At 40.7% G+C, this 18,245-nt stretch overlaps 1 protein-coding gene across 8 annotated transcripts in view; it reads left to right on the top strand.

The window, feature by feature from the left end:
- The window catches only part of SLCO1A2 (solute carrier organic anion transporter family member 1A2), a 51,220-nt gene extending 45,002 nt beyond the window's left edge, over positions 1 to 6,218 (top strand). For 7 of the 8 annotated variants that reach the window (XM_040656005.2, XM_040655999.2, XM_015291795.4 and 4 more), the window contains 6 exons: positions 837 to 1,032; positions 1,718 to 1,883; positions 2,600 to 2,784; positions 3,316 to 3,380; positions 4,497 to 4,614; positions 5,485 to 6,218. In XM_040656005.2, coding sequence (XP_040511939.1) covers positions 837 to 1,032; positions 1,718 to 1,883; positions 2,600 to 2,784; positions 3,316 to 3,380; positions 4,497 to 4,614; positions 5,485 to 5,632 — 878 coding nt within the window. In that variant the 3' untranslated portion in view covers positions 5,633 to 6,218. The remainder of the gene's footprint in view (positions 1 to 836; positions 1,033 to 1,717; positions 1,884 to 2,599; positions 2,785 to 3,315; positions 3,381 to 4,496; positions 4,615 to 5,484) is intronic. The other variant, XM_046905090.1, reaches the window with a different exon arrangement.
- The last annotated feature ends 12,027 nt before the right edge of the window (positions 6,219 to 18,245 follow it).

The following is an 18,245-nucleotide window of genomic DNA, read 5'->3' as shown; positions in this document are numbered from 1 at the left end:
TGGGTTGAATGTATGTATAGTTAAAATTGCCAGTGATCTTCAATACTTTCCATCATCACTCTATTTCACACAGAACATCCCAGAGTATTACTATAATTCTCTTTGCCAGTGTTTCGAAATTGTTCATTCAAAGGCATGTAAATATCATCCTTTCCTTACTGCGCTGACATTACTTTGTTGGATTTCTTTTTAAAGACAGGCTACTTTCTGTATCTAAGTACATAGCACTTTGAGAGAATCTTCTGTCATATTCAATAGTCTTCCCCTTTCCTCACCTCCTCCATGCCTACTGACAGTCAAGTATTGTTACAGAACCAACATTGCCTTGAGTAATGCCAACAAAACCATATGGTGATGAAGTAAAACTAGTTTCTGAATGTCCTTCAGTCACTATTTTCCTCATTAAGGTATCTAACAGCTGAGAAGAGTGAGAGCATGTTTGGTAATCTCATACAGAAATTTAATGTCTGTTCCTTCTTTCCATGATGCTCAGTGTGCTCCAAGACCTGCTCCCATTGGGTTTGTCTCTCAACTAGGGAGGCTGTACCAAAACCCTGTTTTGTATGTGTGTTGGAATTACACTGCAACTGCAGATGGCAATTTTCCATTGAATCATTTTAGTCCTACCCTCCAGTTCTCCTAGCAGTTCACAGCTGCTGTTGACTTCAGCAGATGTTTTGGGTGTGCAAGAGAACTAGTAGAGCACCATTTCTGACTTTAGTTAAACTACCCAGTCTCAGGAGCTATATGAGTCATTGCAAAACAGTCATCCTTTGCAAGTAGCTTTGATGCTCTCCTTCTTTATTTTAACACAGACATTTTACTTTTTAAAATAGGTATTTACAACTTACCAATTATATGCCTTGGGTACTTTTTTGGAGGCTTATTTATGAAGAAATTCAAGATAAATACCTACCAGGCTGCACATATAGCATGTTGGGTAACTTTTCTGGATTACCTGCTATACTTTAGTGCCTTTTGGACTATCTGCGACACTTCACCAGTTGCCGGCCTAACGGTCTCCTATGAAGGGTACGTTCTTTAAGGTGCAACCTGGATTTTTCTTGCCAAGAATTAGCCAGGGACTCCAAAGCTTTGAGAAACAGAGACAGGTACATTTTAGTTTCCAGTCTCATGGAGCAGCACATTCAGATTAATTCTCTGACTAATTTCATTATACATTCAAGCCAAGTAACAGGAGGTTAAATAAAGATGTTCATCAAATCAAATATACATCAATGCAGTTTCAGAATTACAGAGGGAAACAAAATCCTTATTTAACTTAACTGGACTTTTATTTCTAACAAATTGTAAGAGGGTATCTTACCTGCAGTTTCTTGATTTGAAGCCTGCTATTAATCATCATGGGTGAGTCATGTGTCTGGAAAATGAACATGCACTTTTATTTAATACTTAGAGACAATCAAGAACATACATGTCACAGATGAGAAAAAATCTGTAGGTGATGCATACCCACCTATTAGGTAGCATAACATAATATAATGTAATATGATATACTGCGACTAATGTAGTATAACATAACATCCAGTGGAAAGATAGAAAGGCATAGCTCTGCATTCGGAGTCCAGGATGAGACTATGTAGGATTGTGTATCTTGGTTCAACCCTTAAGCTAGAATAGAATAATAACCACTTCAAAGGGTTACTGTAGTTATTTCATTACTAAAATACTTCCTCATCTTCTAAATGTATTTCAGAATAGACCAATTGTCATATGCAGAAAATACTCTACTTGCTGACTGCAATAGAGATTGTGATTGCACACTTAAAGTGTGGGACCCAGTTTGTGCGAACAATGGAATCACTTATGTGTCATCGTGTCTGGCTGGGTGTAAGGCCTCAACAGGAACCGGAAAAAGTGTGGTAAAGCATCAATTCTATTATGCTGTAGCCATGAAGCACAGTAGTGAGAAATAGCCACATCAGTATAAGGGGATGTACTTTTACTTGGATTTGTACGGTAATAAGTTGAGTTGGACAAATTCATCGGATAGAATCAGAAATGAATAGAATATGAAAATTATATTAAACGTAAATTAAAGAATATAGTGAAGAAGACTCCTTTTTAAAAACAAAACAAAACAATTGAAGGGATCTTAAAATAGCGTGAGAAATTATTTTCAAAGTATGGCAAATTGGAATCCTGAGTGCATAAGAACATTTTGTTCAAAATAAAAGTTTATGGCATGGATTTAATCCTCTCTTTTCTAAAAAAAAAAAAAAAAAAAAAAAAAAAAAAGACAAATATTGTTTATGAAAAAGAGGATCAGATCTAATGGCAGTGGAAGAACCACGTAAGCAGTCAGTGCTGGAAATACAATAGCTCATCTGATCATGGCATTCTTGAAGAAGCATAGTGCCAGCTATGTAAAAGCAACACAGCTCCCTCCCCGCCTCTAACCCCACACACCACAGGTTGGACCTGTGCCTGGCAGACTGGTTAAGAGGCCACAGCACAGTGCTGCATGTGTGCAAAATACTCAGGATCAGGAAGAGTGAGCTAGGTGCCAAAAGCATGAATGTCATTCTCAGTGTGTGAGTTTTGACAAGTCTGTGTAATTAAAACACTCTTTTGGCAGGTATTTGAAAATTGCACCTGTGTTGCAGCCGCAGAGTTTCCATTTCAAAATACCTCTGCAATTCTGGGCCAGTGTGACAAAGGAGGAAACTGTGACAAGATGCTTCAATATTTTTTAATACTGCAATTAGTCGGCAGCTTCATTTTTTCCTTAGCAGCAATGCCTGGGTTCATGGTCTTAATAAGGTACAGAATAATGCCCTTACTTTAGAAAACCTACAGGACTTTTAACTCTTAATCAGATACCCCCAGGAAATAAAAGCTTTTAGTTTGTGCATGGACGGAGGAAGAAAAGAAAGCTATTATGTCATTTCTGTGCTTTATTAAGATTTAGTGTTGTGCTAAATTTGGTCAGTTTTACACTGATGTTACTTTTGGCTATCAGCTGTACCCTGAATGAATGTAGGGGTGTGTGATACCTATTTCTTTACTATGTCAACATGATGGTGATTAAGCCACTGTACATTCTTGGACTTCATGCTGGCTTCCGTCCAAGTGGATGACACTGGGAAAATGGCTTTTCCTTTTGTGATTTGGCAGTCCTAATTAAGGAATTTGATCTAATGAGGATAACGAGCTCTTTCAAACTGTCATCTAATAAGAAAGGTTTGGGCCTAATGTGATGAAAGTTTTGATTGAAGAGAAAAGAAAAAAATGAAAAAATATATATTTTAAGGTCACCTCTGTTAATCTATTTACAATACAATTACAATACAGGTCTCTAAAGCCTGAAGAAAAGTCATTTGGAGTGGGTATCCATGAACTAGCTGCGAGAGTATTTGGTAAGAAAAGCTGTAACATGCTTCAGAAGCACACTTAGGTCTGCAGCAGTGATATGGATCACACCAGGACCCATAAAAGCATGACACAGGAGTATTCTTCAGTATAGTGTCTTTGAACAGGAAATGTTTTTTTTTTCTTTTTTATGGATCTAGGCAACATTGGAAATGAGAACAGTCATTTATTTACATAGATAGTTCCAAAAGTAATGCCTCCTATGTATTTCCATGGAAACTATAACAGATCCAAAGAACACAGTAACACTGTTTGATAGAGCAAATTCTCAAATGCAGAACACTGTTTTTCAACATAGTCATCATTGTTAACTATGCATTTTCACCAGCAATGAACAAGAGCCTGCACACCATGTTCGTAAACATCTGCATGGCCATTTGGAACATGAGTTGTCTTTCACGCTGCTGTCACCATTGCTGAAATGTACCACTTACCACCTCACTGTGCTCACATCCACTCTGGTCTCTATAAATGTTCAGCAGGAGTCAGTGAATGTCAATGGGTGTCATTCTTTCCACATGGAAGAAGTCAGCGACACACCATTGCTTCATGCACTTCCATGTCAGACACCATTGTGTCAGACTGCCCCTCTGCTGCCATCTGTCACACAGCAATAAAATGTAAGGGAATACTGGTGGGAAGATTCAGCCTCTACTGCCATGCCACCAGCATCCACCTCTAGCATTGTGGGTCAACAGAATAAAATAGGAGGCATTATTTTCAGAGCATCCTTCATATACTGGGGAATAGGCTATCTAGATCTGGCACTCATCTGAAAGTCATCTATGTTTTTTTGCTCTTGCCAAATGTTCACTGAATACCACAGTAGTGGTCAGTGATGAGAGAAAATACTGAGTTTTGTTGTTAGTCACAGTCTATATTTTATTGAACATATTGCTAAACATGCAACAGGAAATAGAATCTTTTGTTCAAGATAGGAGAATAAGGAAGAAAAGGGAACATAAGGAATATAGAAAACATGGTTCATACTGGAATAGGACAGGGCAGATGAAGTAGATAAGAAACACTGTAGGATCTTTGGTGCATTTGCTAATCAGAAAAAAAAATGCTATTCACTAAAACATTGCTAATATTCTTTTTAGCTGGAATTCCATCTCCTGTTTTTTTTGGAGCTTTGATAGATACCACATGCATGAAATGGGGTACTAAGTCCTGTGGCGGAGAAGGAGCGTGTAGGATATACGACATAGTCAAGTACAGGTATAATTTCTGCTTCATACTCATTTCTCTTCCTTGATGTATTATTAAATACATACAGGTGCAATTGTGTGCTCTCCTTATTTTTCTAGTAGACAAACTGTTCCTGTGTTATGAATTTGACAAACCACATTTCTTTGGTGTTGGCTTCATTTGTTTAGTGCAGCCTTTGTCACAGATGCTGGAATGTCCTTTAGCCAGGAATTCTCTGGTACCGTAATTACATTCACTCACAATCTTTCAGGAGAACAGACCTAAAAATGCTAAATTCTGATGAAAAGACCTAAAAGCAGTAAACTCTTGTGGGAAAAATGTCAGATGTTTATTGGCTCTTTATGCAGTATATTTGAAAAGAAAATGGTTGAAATAGTACTTGAATTCACTTCCAGGGGAAATTTTGATGTTGTATAGTTACACGAGTTAGAATTTGATTAAACTACTGCATTTCATACCTTCAGGAAGCACTGTGGGAATTGTTCAACTAATGGCCTCAGACTGATTCCATATAATACTGTGTAGAGAGGCTGGTTTTAAAAGAAGGCTAACACATGACTACCCAGAAGTTTTACTCTTGTGGTCTAAGCTGCCCTTTTCAGGTCTCTTTCTCTTTTTCCCTACAGAGAAAGCTGTAAGGAGACAAAGTGTCTGACTTACCTAGTTAAATTAGTTGCCTGAAACTGAGTGATGTAAATAGCCAATTCACTGCCACCGATATATTCTTTTTTTCTAGCATTGGTTCATCTTCCTTGAGATCCAGGATCAGGGCACCAGCTTTAGAACATCTGGGCAATTATCACAATAAGACATATGCTGACCAATTTAGCTGTTTTTTCATGAATACTCATATTTCACAAAGCACATCTTTTATTTCAGGTGGATCTACCTTGGCCTGCCAGCATTGTTACGTGGAGTGTCCTTTATCCCAGGTGTAATAACCCTCTTTATTTTAAAGAAGAAACTTAAATCTGAAAGGAATGTCTCATTAAATGCACCAGTAGAATTGCAGGATAAAGGACAGTAAGCATTGAGATAGCATTTCACAGCAGGATGTTGTGAAAAAACCTCACAGTGTAAATTTTGGATATATCTTTGTAAAATATTTCTTATTTTAATTAGTGAACTTCTGGACAGAGATTAATAGATTTTCACAAAGTTACATCCTAATTATATTCTCATATTATTATTATCAGTTCATAAACAGGAGTTACAGGAAAAATGTGTTTGGTGCAAAGGTACAAAGAGTAGAAATATGACGAAATGCCAGGTTTGATTCATCTGAGCAAAGGAGTACAAAGCAGAAGCATACAGTTTCAATCCTGGTTTCACTGAAGGTAGTGAGAGTTTTGCAACTGACTCCAGTGATGTTAGATTTTGTCCTGGAATTCTTCAATGGCTTCTGCCACAACCTCTCTTGTTGACTGTAGACAAGATGTGAAGCTTTATTGGGTCTGAGTTTTTCATGAACTTAAGTCGTCAGTCTTTTCAAGCAAGGACTGTATGGTGTTCTACACATTGTAGGTGGTCAATGTACTGGGAACTTAGTTTATGTCATGTGCTGCAGTAATAACAACAAATACAAATAAACAACTTAATTAAAAAAATGGTGTACTATGGTGATATTTTAAGGTTTGCATAGAGCATGGACAAGGAAAAGTTATCAGGATTTGTGACTTCAGTTGCATTCACCCTAGTAGATAATTTGTACACAGAGAGTAAAAAATGATACTTGAAAGTATTTTGCCCATCACATTGATGTCCGCTAAATCCTATACCTTCTCATGTCTAGTCAAATTATTACCTGAGTGATACAAAGCAGTACGTGTCTTTGTTCAACTTTTATTTCTGTCAGATGAGATGCTATAATGAATGTAGTACCATTTTTGTGTTCAGCATCAGCAAGCCATTGCCCTGAGATATCTTAAATATCTCAAGAGAAAACCCATTTGGAAGACCCTGCTGCAGGGCATGTCACACTATGTGTATATTTGGTTGAGTACAGTGTGTACATGTTTACCTGAATGTTTGATCAAGTGCAGAGGACCTTAGGTCTGTCTGCAGACAGCCAAGAAAGAGCTTCTTAAGGCATTTGATTACAGCTGCTGGAAGCCCAGAAACCAACTCAACCAACCAACCAACCAACCAAAAACAACAACAAAAAACCCTAATCCTGATTATTATTCCCTACTGCATAGGGCACGAAGGGAGTTTCTATGTATTCTATGCTATAGACCAATTAGTCTATACCATACACTAAAACTCAGGTAGTTACAAATGTTTCCTGCCCATTTAGCCTATGTGACATGGATTCACTGCCATTTTATCCATCTGGAACCTTCTGAAGCCACAGAATAGCAGGAAGTACATTTTCTCAAAGTAGTTATGTTAGTTTATATTCTGTTTTGCCTTGGGGTATCTTATTAACACTATGTGCGTGTGCTTGGAATTTCACCTGTCCCTCACAGAATCAAAGACAGAACATCAAATTATTTCCATAGAGCAGGAGTTTATCTCCAGAGTTTAAAGTTACTTCAAATGTGCTCGTTTCTTACAATTAATTATTTTGGAAAGATTGGTCACAGCCCCTGTCTGCATCAACTAATGGAGCTGAAAAGGTATGGAATGGAATGGAATGGAATGGAATGGAATGGAGTAGAGTAGAGTAGAGTAGAATAGAATAAGAAGAGAACAGAATAGTTCATCTGGAAGGGACTTTCAAACATTATCAAGTCCAATTGTACTTCGGGGCTAGCCAAAAGCTAGTATTATCCGAGTACCTCTTAAGCACTGACAGGCATTGGATATTAAACACCTCCCTGGGGAGCCTGTTCTAGTGTTTGACTGCCCTCACAGTAAAGAACATTTTCCCCTACATGCAGTCTGACCATCTTGTGGGGCAGCTTTATGCTGTTCCCCTCCTGTCATCAGTACCAGGAGCAGAGCCTGGAACCTCCCTCTACTTCCCCTCCTCAGGGAACTGCAGAGAGCAGTGACCCCAACAGCGTAACCCGAGGAAGGGGAATGGAATGAAAAAGAAAAATGTGATGCAGTCTGTGACAGAGCAAAGAGTGTAGACCTTGGTTATGCCCAGGATTTTCAGAGGCCTCTTGAGCACAGCTGATTTTAGGCATTGCTCTGGGGAATTCACTGAAAGCCATAATTCAACTCGTATTGGGTATTATATTCCCACAAATCTGCAGTTAAAAGTATTTTGCAGGTATTGGCATGGTTTGGTGCCAAGGTAACCTGGGAAACTGGAAGGATACAGTGCACTGAGGTTTCACAGCTGTAGCAAACAAAAGGGCCTTGTTAGGTAGACAAACCTGTGCCATTGAAATGGACTGCTGCCAAAGGGTCAGGCCTAGTTAACTCACTGTGCTCTGAAATGGAAGGAAACAGATAAGAAAGTCTCCAATTTAGTCTTTCAGTACATGCATTTATTTTCCTTTTAATTGTTCCAGTTCATTTGCCTGAGAATGTGGCAGTGTTACAGGCCACCTTCCCCAGGTGCTTTGGAATCATTAGCCTGCTATTCGATCTATTTATCAGCTCAGCAGGTGCTGGCTGAGTGATGGCATGGCAGAGAGGCCTCTTGGAATAAGTGAAAGGTGGGAGCATCACTTCTGCAGGGCAAAACCAGGAAATGGAGAGTACAGGACATTCCAAAGTAATTGTAATAAAACCTTTATGATACACTGTGTCTGGTATAACATATATTCCTAGGATTAGATCGAGAGGTTAGAAGAATATTCTTGGAGCTATTCCTTCAAACGTAAATCCAAAACTTAGGCTTGATCCTTCCCAGTTCTGAGCGTGCCGACCTTGGTTCAGGAAGCATATTTGTGTGCGTTTAATATAAGAATGAATAGACTCATTAAGATTTATTATTTAAGTAGGTGATGTTGGAGATTTAAAGACTGACCCCCAGCTGCTGTTGTTGTGATGCCTCTCTGAACAGAAGCTACTTACTCTGTGGGCTGCAATAGGAACTCAGATGGTATACCCTATGCTTGTAAGCTTGTATGTGTGGGCACTGTGGGTAACATAAGCCTCAAATGACAGTTATGCCAATAAGAGGCTGTGTGAAGTTAATCTTTTTGTTTGTTTGCTATTTGGTTTTGTCTTCTTGTTGTTTGTAAAATAGTAGCATATGAAAGTTTGAGTTGATTAAGTCCCATATCAAATTAACGAAAACAGGCAGTATGTTTCTTTTCCAAGTGCCTGGGAACTGGGAAAGTGGATTTCACAGCCAACAAAGTTTCAGCTCAGTGAATATGAGCGTATGAGGTGAATTTTGTCCTTAAACCCATCGGGTGGAGGATGAGGTGCTGGCTATGGATACTATTAGACTTCGAAAAATATATGCTTGATGTTTTTCTGGCACTATGACCAATGCAACCATCTTGGAGATATTTTAAAGACAACAGTACAGAAACTGCATTCATATCATATATTTGTCTAGCATTTTGCACTCAATGCCTTTTGTCATTCCTGATGTTCCATTGCTTCTATCTTTTGGATCATGACTGGTGCTCAGCTGATGTTTTTTAAAGAAGAAACCACAAAGTTGCCAGTGTCTTACTGAAAAACATCAACCACAGCACACCTCTGTGCTTGTGCAGGGTATGCCATTGGGTTTTTTTTGTATTTTTTTTTCCTATTGACATTATTACTTCTACATCAAGTTTTAATTTTGTCAGCTAATTATCTCCAAGTGTCAGTATTTTACAAGACATTATTAAGTTTTATATGTGTTTCGGAAAATTTTGTCTTGTATAAATTTCATTGTCTCCCTGTTATTTCTATCTCGTAAGAATTGATACCTGTTATTTATACACAATTTAAAATTGCTACGGATGTATTCTGCTACAATATTCAAGGCACAATTTTTTATTTTGGAGAAAAAGTTTCTTATTTAGAAGGTAAAAATGTTACCTGGCAAATTGGTTTTAACTGATGAGAGTAAAGGAGGTGTGGTGACCAAAGCTGCATTCTTGCACAATAATTCTGTTGAGGACATGGCCTTCCAATTTAAGATATGAATGTTAGCTTTGTGTTTGTGATGCAAACGTACTATGTTAACATTCATTGCTTCTGAACATACATTTGGATAAGTCTTGCTGGCAGTTCAAGTTCACTTTCTTTTTTCAGACATTTAATCTACAGCAAATGGTAGGTTGCTTCTTTATTTGTTCTGTCTCAGGTTGAGTTTTAGCAGATAGCTCCTCCCTGCAGATTATTTTAATCCAAGTAAACCTCACAGAACGCAGAACTAGTTCAGTCTGTGGAGGTGGAGAGAGGAACACTCTGATCACACTCGAGGTGTGATTTGGAACACAAAAACTCTAAATGACTTGTTATTTTATTTAAATATAGTCACATGATAAAAACTGGATATATCCAGCAGCAGGTTCCTGGTTACCGTTGCTTTTTCATTTCTATAGAATTATTGTTCATTTATTCCATTCTTAATTAGGTATAAAATGTTCCCAGTTAATGCTGGTTAGGATTTTGAACTTTCATTGTGTTTAGGACTTTCCTTGAGAATGTGAAAAATTACCAGGTAATTGCCTCTCTCTTGCTTTGTTCAGGGAGGCAATGCCATAGATTGCTTATAAGGGATTTAAGGAACAGGAGAAAAAAATCAGGAGATCCCATTCAAAGGTGAAATATTAGGCATTGCAATTTTTAATGTCTCTTGAGGATGAGCCTGTGCTGCAAGTGTGATATACTGCTCATTTCCAAGCAAGGTGCTTAGGGAATACCAAGAGCAGATGGTAGGACACAAGTAGACGTGTCTGCACGTGCTACAGGTGGCATCTCGCTGGATCCTTACAGCCTGGACAGTATGAGGGGAAGGTCCTCACCTAGGGGGCAGAAAGCCCAGTATGGAGGTGCAAAAGAAAAAGTCAATTACAAAGGCTTGTTTTTGTGAGAGGTATTTCACAAAGGCTGCCTACCTTTATAATGTTATCATTTAAACAGCTCTAAGATGGGTTTGAAAAAAACAAAGATGAATGGAAAACAAAGTGGTCCGGTTCATTCTGTACCTTTGTTGTTACTATTGTTTCAAGGCAGCTCTCTGGAAGGCCAGAGTGCAGGCAGCTGCATGCTCTCTGGCACAGTTTTCCTTTCTTCTGTAGGTAGTAAACCGATCTCAAGAAAACTTTCTGGAATTAAGACAGAAGCAGATTTAAAAAAAAACTTAAGTTTCAGAAGAGATTTCTGGAATCTCAAAAGATTGCTAAGCAGGCATGATCCCTGCTCTTGATTTATTTACTTATGTATTTGCTTTAGTTTTCAACCTAGCACTGTGTTGTAACTCTCAACATTCCTTCTGGTGGATCTGAATCATTGGATGCTGGAAAAGAAAGTGCTGTGGGTGCCCAACCTCAGCATGTTTCTTTGCACAAATAGTTCAATTAAAAAAAAAAGAAGTGGTGAGGGAGAATAGGAGAGAAAGGAGTACTGGATTTACGTTGCAGGATCAGGCCCAGTGCTTTGGCTTCCTATGGTGCGTTACATTGGATATGATTGATTGTTAAGGAGAAATGTTAATATTTAAGGTCCAGATCTCCAGTTGGTGAATGCACCATATTCAATTTGCGTCTTATGCCTGCAGTATCAGAGCGCAGTGACTGTGGGAAACTAGCCATTTCTGAGTTGTTTCATCCGTCCAGAGAGCTGGATGGTTGGGGGAAGTGCTTGTGTGGAAGAGTTAATGTTTCTGCATAGTGTGGTAAGCCAGTGGTAATCATAGCAGGCTGCCCAGATACAGAGCTCCTGTTCTGACTCTTCTTGCTTGTGTGAATTCTCAGTGTGCTGTGCCTGTTCTGTGCAGGATTCTCTAAGAATGCAATGAAAAAGCCTCAAGATAAATTAGGCAAAAGTAGGGTACAACCTGCAAAGGAGAAAAACGCTCCAGGTAAAAGCTGCTTTCTGTGTTGGGAAGTGTAAGCTGTGAATCAAGTTTGCTTTTTTAGATGACTCTGAAAAGAACGGGCTATCTATTCAAACTTTCATAGAAATATATGTACCGTTTGGAAACAAAACCAAATACAAATCTTTAGGTTTGGCACGCAGTTGGCGCAGAGAAGCACGAAGAACTCTACTGCTTTCCATCCTCAGTTTCATCCTCAGACATTCACACTGAATTAGGTTCACAGGTTGAAAGCAGTTTTCTTGACTTTCCTGCTCTTTTGTTAGGTATTGCCTGATCCTGTGCCTGTACTTCTGGTAGGTTGCCAGCTGCTGTGCACAGGGAGAAGTTAATGGGAGAAGAGCATGTTCAGCATTTGTTGGAGTACGGCTTCCTTACTGGCAATTCGAGTACCTTTCACATAGTTGTTTTTCAGAACCAGTTTTGATGTTCTCATGCTAAATAACATTCTGCAAGTACTGCTATTGAATTGAACTTTGCACAGAGAAAATAGTATTAAGTATGAGTAAGCACATCAGAGTCTGATCAACATTCACTTATTTTCATGGGTGTTTTTTTTTTTTTCCATGTAAAGACTGAATGCTTCATATTTGTCTCCTTTGTTCTCTTTCTTTCCTAGAAATCTCTGCAGACCAGAGTATGTCTGCATAGCAGATGCAATTCCAGAATTGACGCCTACTTTGAGTGTTGTTTTGTGTCTTAAATCTGTGTGCTTCTTTTGTTAATGATTGTTTGAAAGGTCAATGTTGTTGATTTACAGCTGTCACATTACACTTCAAAAGGGTTTCAGGATGAATGGGTACCCACACGTGTTTCACATGTTTGTTTCAAATAACATCTTAAAACCCAGTGCCCAGTCCAAATATACCCATTCGAATGACTCTGGTAATTAGAAAGGGTTTATTTGTGAGTTCTGCTAAAATCTGCTTCTTGTTCTTCTTGAGGAGGAAGTTCATCATTAATCTATTCAAAACCTCTCTTCAGCAAAACCAAACCATTTATGTGCTCTGTAATCCTTAAGGACAAAATAACTTGCATAAACATGATGGTTTGTTGGTGGTGATAGACTGGCAGAGGGGGAGAAAGCAGCAATGTGCATGTGGGAGTCCTAGCTTTATTTTGACTAAATCCAAGACAATGTGGAAAAGTCTTTAAAAAAATTAGTTAAAGAAAAGTGTAATCCCTGCTAGTGATTCTCTCCAAGGCTTCTTCCATTCCATCCAGAGGACACTTCCTTTGTTAAACAAAGAGCACCGAGGGGGGAGGATGCCAGGCCTTACCGATGCCTCTTCTGGCACTTCCTTGGGCATGTAATGATTTGTTCTCTGGTTTGATCAATCTAGTTCAGGATTTTCTTGCAATGCGTATGACAAAATATTACATATATATTCATGCTGACTAGACATGAATTGTTGCTAGCTACACACGTATATTGCTAATTATTTAACTTCTCCTCCTTAAATTCTCTATTACTTGGGTCTTGTCTGTCCAGCACCAAGTATCAGTAAGGCTCAGAGGTATTTTAGAAGGCTGGACAGACAGGAGCTGCAGTCTTTGTGCGTATAATCTACTCCATCTACCTAATCTCTATGATTATAAATTACTTCACCTATATACTGAGCATGCATTCCTGGGGAAGGTTCATCTGGAGGATAAGTGATGTAAACTATCAGAGACCACGCCCCCACTAAAGTAGAAAGCCCCCCCAAAAGAACTATGGTAGCGGAGACCATGAAATAAAAACTCTTATCTTGTTCTAATGCAGAAACAACATTTGGTTCCCACAAGAACAAGGGGCAATGAGTACAAAATGGAACATGGGAAGTTCCATCTAAACATGAAAAAGTTCTTTAATGTGAGGATTACAGAACAATGGAAGAGACTGTCCAGAGGGGTGGTGGAGTGTGATGTCTCCTTCCCTGGAGATATTCAGAACTCGCCTGGACATCCTCCTGTGAAACCTACAGTGGGAAACCTGCTTTAGGACAGGGGTGGGTTTGAACGTGATGATCTCTGTAGAGGTTCCTTTCAGCCTATAAAATCCTGAGGCTCTGTGTAATCTTTCTTTTTCCACTTTATTTTTTTGATTAAAGAGAAGTGTAATCCCTGCTAATGCTTCCGAGGGGGCAGCCTCTTGCAGGGCTTCTGGGGGTCCAGGTCACTGCCAGCCCTCCTCTTAAGGGGCCACCAGGCCCTCACAGGCGAGTGGCCAGGAGCAGAGGGGCTGCTGCCCTGGGCAGAGGGAGCTGCTGCTGCTGCCTGCACAGTCTCCTCATGGGGCTCCTCGTGTTCCGTGGGGATGTGCACAGCAGGGGTGTAACTGGGATTCCCAGGAACAACAGTCTCTGGTGTGCTGGGCTGCTCCTCTCTCTTGGCATATTCAGTGCTGCCATTGGGTCTGGGTGCTGATGTAATGGTCCCTCGTGGGGAGGCTGCGGGGCCAGGGGCAGCCACAGAGCTGTCCTCCTGCCCCGTCTGCAGGGCACTCTTCCTGCCCTGCAGACATGTGAATGCTCTAGAGGCCCAGCTGCCCGTGGGCCTCCTCACCCCACCGGTTCACAACAGTATCCACAAGGCCCTGGATGAGCATCTCTGCTCTGTCCCCCAGGGCAGGCTGCAGCAGCTGGATCAGGGCCTCGCTGTCCAGCCCGATGTCACACAGGGTGTTCAGGATGAGGTTCTCTGCTGCCATTGCCTCCCACCACTGTGTCCCAAAGATGTTTTGCAGCTCCTGGCACAGCCATGGCAGCACAGGGTCGAGGATCTCCCGGTGCTGCCTGAACAGGGCTGCCCAGACCTCCAGCAGGAGACCGCACACCATAGGCCCCTCCTCTGCCTCCATATCCTCCTGCTCCTGTGGCAGCATCAGAAAAGGTGGAGGTGATGGTGCACAGCTATGGGGGCTGTACATATGAGCAATGCCTGCCTGGAAGCAGGCAGGTAGTGGTGGTGCTGAAGGTCAGATGATGAAATCCAGGTCGTCCTCGTTGTCCCATGCAGCAACCTTAACGACTGCCATGACTCTCCTGCAGAGCGGGCAGGTCTCTTTCTGCTTGGCCTGCCGCAGGATGCAGCTGAGGCAGAAATCGTCTTGGCACAGCACTGCGTAGGCAATGTCCTTTTGCACGTCACGGCAGATGGGACATGTCCACGCCTCCTCTGCTGCTATGGTCTTCGTGCTGTGGCCTGATGGGGAGTGGAGATGAGTCGCCCTCCGTCGCCAGCACCTCAGCAGTGGAAGATGAGCACTGTAAGAGGGAGAGAGCCATGGTCATTCCCTGTCCCAGGGACAGACAGAAGGAACGTCCTGCTCCCTCAGCAGGAAACCCTCCCAGCCCCACACCTGTGCCGCCCTATGCCCCACACCCTCACAGCGTCAGACTGCAGCCTTGGCCCTGGCAGCTCCCCCATCCCAGAGCTCACTCCCTTGCCACAGTGGGGGACGTGTTCCTACACAGCTCACCTACGCTGCTGCACATGCACTCTGTGGGGCCCCAGCTGCCTCAGCCAGGCAGGCCAGGGGATTACAGGTGATGGCTGTAGAGATGGGCACTGAGAGCAGCTGCCAGCAGTCCCCATAGTACAGCCCAACACACAAGCAAAATCCTCGCTCCACCTCCAAGCCTCACACACTCGCTCGGTGGGAATCCAGGCACGAGACTGACTGGGCCAGGCCCTGCCAGCGCCCAAAGCTCGGTGGCATCACAGCCTGTTGCTCAGTGATGTCACCACAGTCCTTGTGCCACCACAGCACTCTCCCCAGCAGCGCCTCTGCTTTTGTCTTCTCCTGGGTTCAGCTGTTTCCCAGAAACTCCTATCACTGAACTGCATCTTCCCAGAGACTTGTCATGTGTCCTCAGTCCTCTTTTTATTACGTCCAAAATGCCGACTGAGCTTGTCTAAAAACTGTTTATAAAGTTTAAATGAACACCTGATATTTCTTCCCTTGTTTTTTTTTTTTTTTTTTTTTTTTTTCTTATTTCCATTTTAAACATGGCTGCAAAGTTCTCAGTTTCATATTTTCAGTGTTTCAGATATTGTCTAGTTTTCTATCCTTAATTTGCTGTACCTTTCCTTTTCTTCCTTCCCTTTTTTTACGGGACTACTCATTTGACGTTAATGCACAGATCTTATTTTTTCCCTGATTAAGTTATGTCAAACTGATCTTGAGGTTATGTTTCGTCAGCTTCTGCATCTGCAAAGTGTAAATTTTTCACTGACATGTCGTACCGAAACATTGACTTCTCTTTTATAAGTTTTGTCTTCTTGCTTCAGGAATGCTTGGCCAGTAGTGACGGGAGTAATGTAGTGCCTGGACCTCTTGTTTCACTCCTAATTGTGTTGGTGTAGCTCTTCTGAGTTTCTAAATTGAGAACATAAAATCAATTACATTCTCGATCGACAGTAAAACAATATTTCTTGGCAAATATTTAGTACAGTTTGTCAAATCCAATTTAATAATGTTGGTGGCATGACTTCCATTACTTCTCTATAGATCTGTTTATAGTCTGTTAATTTTATTATCTTGGAACTTTTCCCAGTATGTCACAGCCACTTTGTTGTGTTTGTTTTATCTCTTAATACAGATTTGATCCAATTTAATAATAGTTTCTTTCTTTTTTTTTTTCTTTTTTTTTTTTTTAACGCAGTTCAGGTATTTTATTTCTTTATTCTTGCCTGGTGGAGAGTTTATCTCTTGAGCTCTCTGGAATTGTTGGCCTTTTGTTCACTAGGGGACTATAGCACATGGCAGTCCTGCTCCCTTCTTAAAGAGGGCTCACACCTCCTCACTCTCTGGCTCAGGCACATTTTCCTTTTCCACTGAGAGGGTGCATGCAGTGTGCAGATTGCACTCTGAGCTGAAGTTTATAGAGATCTCAGTTTGACGCATGCATCGCTACTAATGGATTTTGTCATAATCTTCCATAGAGTTACTTTACTTTCTTTATAATACGGACTTTCTATGGCAAAGGAAAGGGGGGTGACTTTCAGAGGCTAATTTCTCCCCTTAGTTTATTAGGCTTATTTTTAATATAGAAAAATACTTGTAAAAGGTGATTTCCAGTGGCATACACTGCAGTTGTATTCTTTTGAAGGTTGTCAGTGGTTGTATTCTACTTCAGGAATTTTGAAAGCATCCCCAGTACATTTTTTTGGGTTGTCCAAAAGCCATGATGTTTGTTTGTAAGTGCGGAATACAACTGATCAGTGATTCCCTTACTGAGGTTAAAGCGCCGATCCAGCGGCTGCTAGAGACTTGGGCTAGAAGTCATGCATTAACACTGACTAGTCTGACAAAACACTGACAAAAAACTGATATTTTTTTTAGATAACCTCTTATTTTTCAGAGGACAAAATAATTCAAGCACACAGCCAATGGCACAAGTTATATCTAAATTCAAAGGCACACACAGCACATATTACTATAAATTTTATGACTTGACATGATTTTTTGTGTCTGTTCCTCCAAAATTAATACTGTTGTTTCCAGCATGATCACACACATAATATCTGTCTTATAATTTGAAGCGGTCGGTAATGCTACCCTTCCACTGCTATTGTGAGGACTGCTCTGAAAGTAGCGTCTCATATTTTATGATGCTGGCACACAACATCAGAGGAAGGTTTTATATGAGGGTTAGGGAGAAAATTCTTGGACTGCATTATTAGGTTGCACTAATTTTGCAGGAGGCCTGCAGCAGTTTTACAGGATAATATTCTCATAGAAGAGCACTCTGGAATCATTTTCCCACTTGAATCTTTGTCTTTTATTAATTCTCTCCAGACCTAAAGGAGCTGGAATTTCTAAAATAATATCACACCATAGCTTAGCATTGCAAGCCCAAATACTCTGTGCACATTTCTGGAGATGAAAAATTGGCATCAAGAGGGAGACTGAACACCTTACACAAAATCACAGAACTATAGGAGTTGGAGATTATCTAGTCCAACTCGCTGCTAAAGCAGATTCCCTACAGTAGGCTGCATAGGAAAGTGTTCAGGCGTGTCTTGAGTATCTCCAGAGAAAGACACTCCACGACCTCTCTGAGCAGCCTGTTCCAGTGCTTTGTCACCTTTACAGTAGACAAGTTCTTCATTATGTTCAGATGAAACTTCCCACGTTGCAGTTTGTACCTGTGCAGGGGCTTCAGGGTGGACCTAACCTTATCTCTGTGTTCTTTTCATCCAGTTTTGTTTTGTTTTGTTTTGTTTTGTTTTCTCACCTGACTGGTCACATCAAGTCCTGCAGGTGTCATGTAGTGCAGTTGGTTCTGCACATGAAATGCTTGGAGACCTGAAGAGATCAAAATGAACTGAAGAGCCAGGACAGTACAGTGTGGTCCTTTAGGCCAGATCTGGACATTTTCAAGGGCAAAGTGTTGGCAGACATCCTCCCTGGTATGTGAATGTTTGGCATGTTCTTCAAAGATCGTGAATGAAGTAACTTTTTAAACCTTTATGTCAATGCTTAAACCAGACCCTCTGGATTCATTGCTAGTAGCTGCAAACTATTATGTTAGATGGATACTTAATTACTGTGTTCTTCTTCTGCTCTTTCCCCCATGCTATGTGCTGCACTCATGTCTCTTAATATCCTGATGATGACTTGAAAGTACTGAGATTTTAAAATGAACTGCTTTCTAAATTATAATTTTAGATCTCATTGGTTTGGGGTTTGTGAAATGAATCATGCTGC

This window comes from Gallus gallus, chromosome 1 (assembly GCF_016699485.2).
Source record: "Gallus gallus isolate bGalGal1 chromosome 1, bGalGal1.mat.broiler.GRCg7b, whole genome shotgun sequence".
NCBI lineage: Eukaryota > Metazoa > Chordata > Aves > Galliformes > Phasianidae > Gallus > Gallus gallus.
This window is presented reverse-complemented; position numbering and strand designations above follow the sequence as displayed.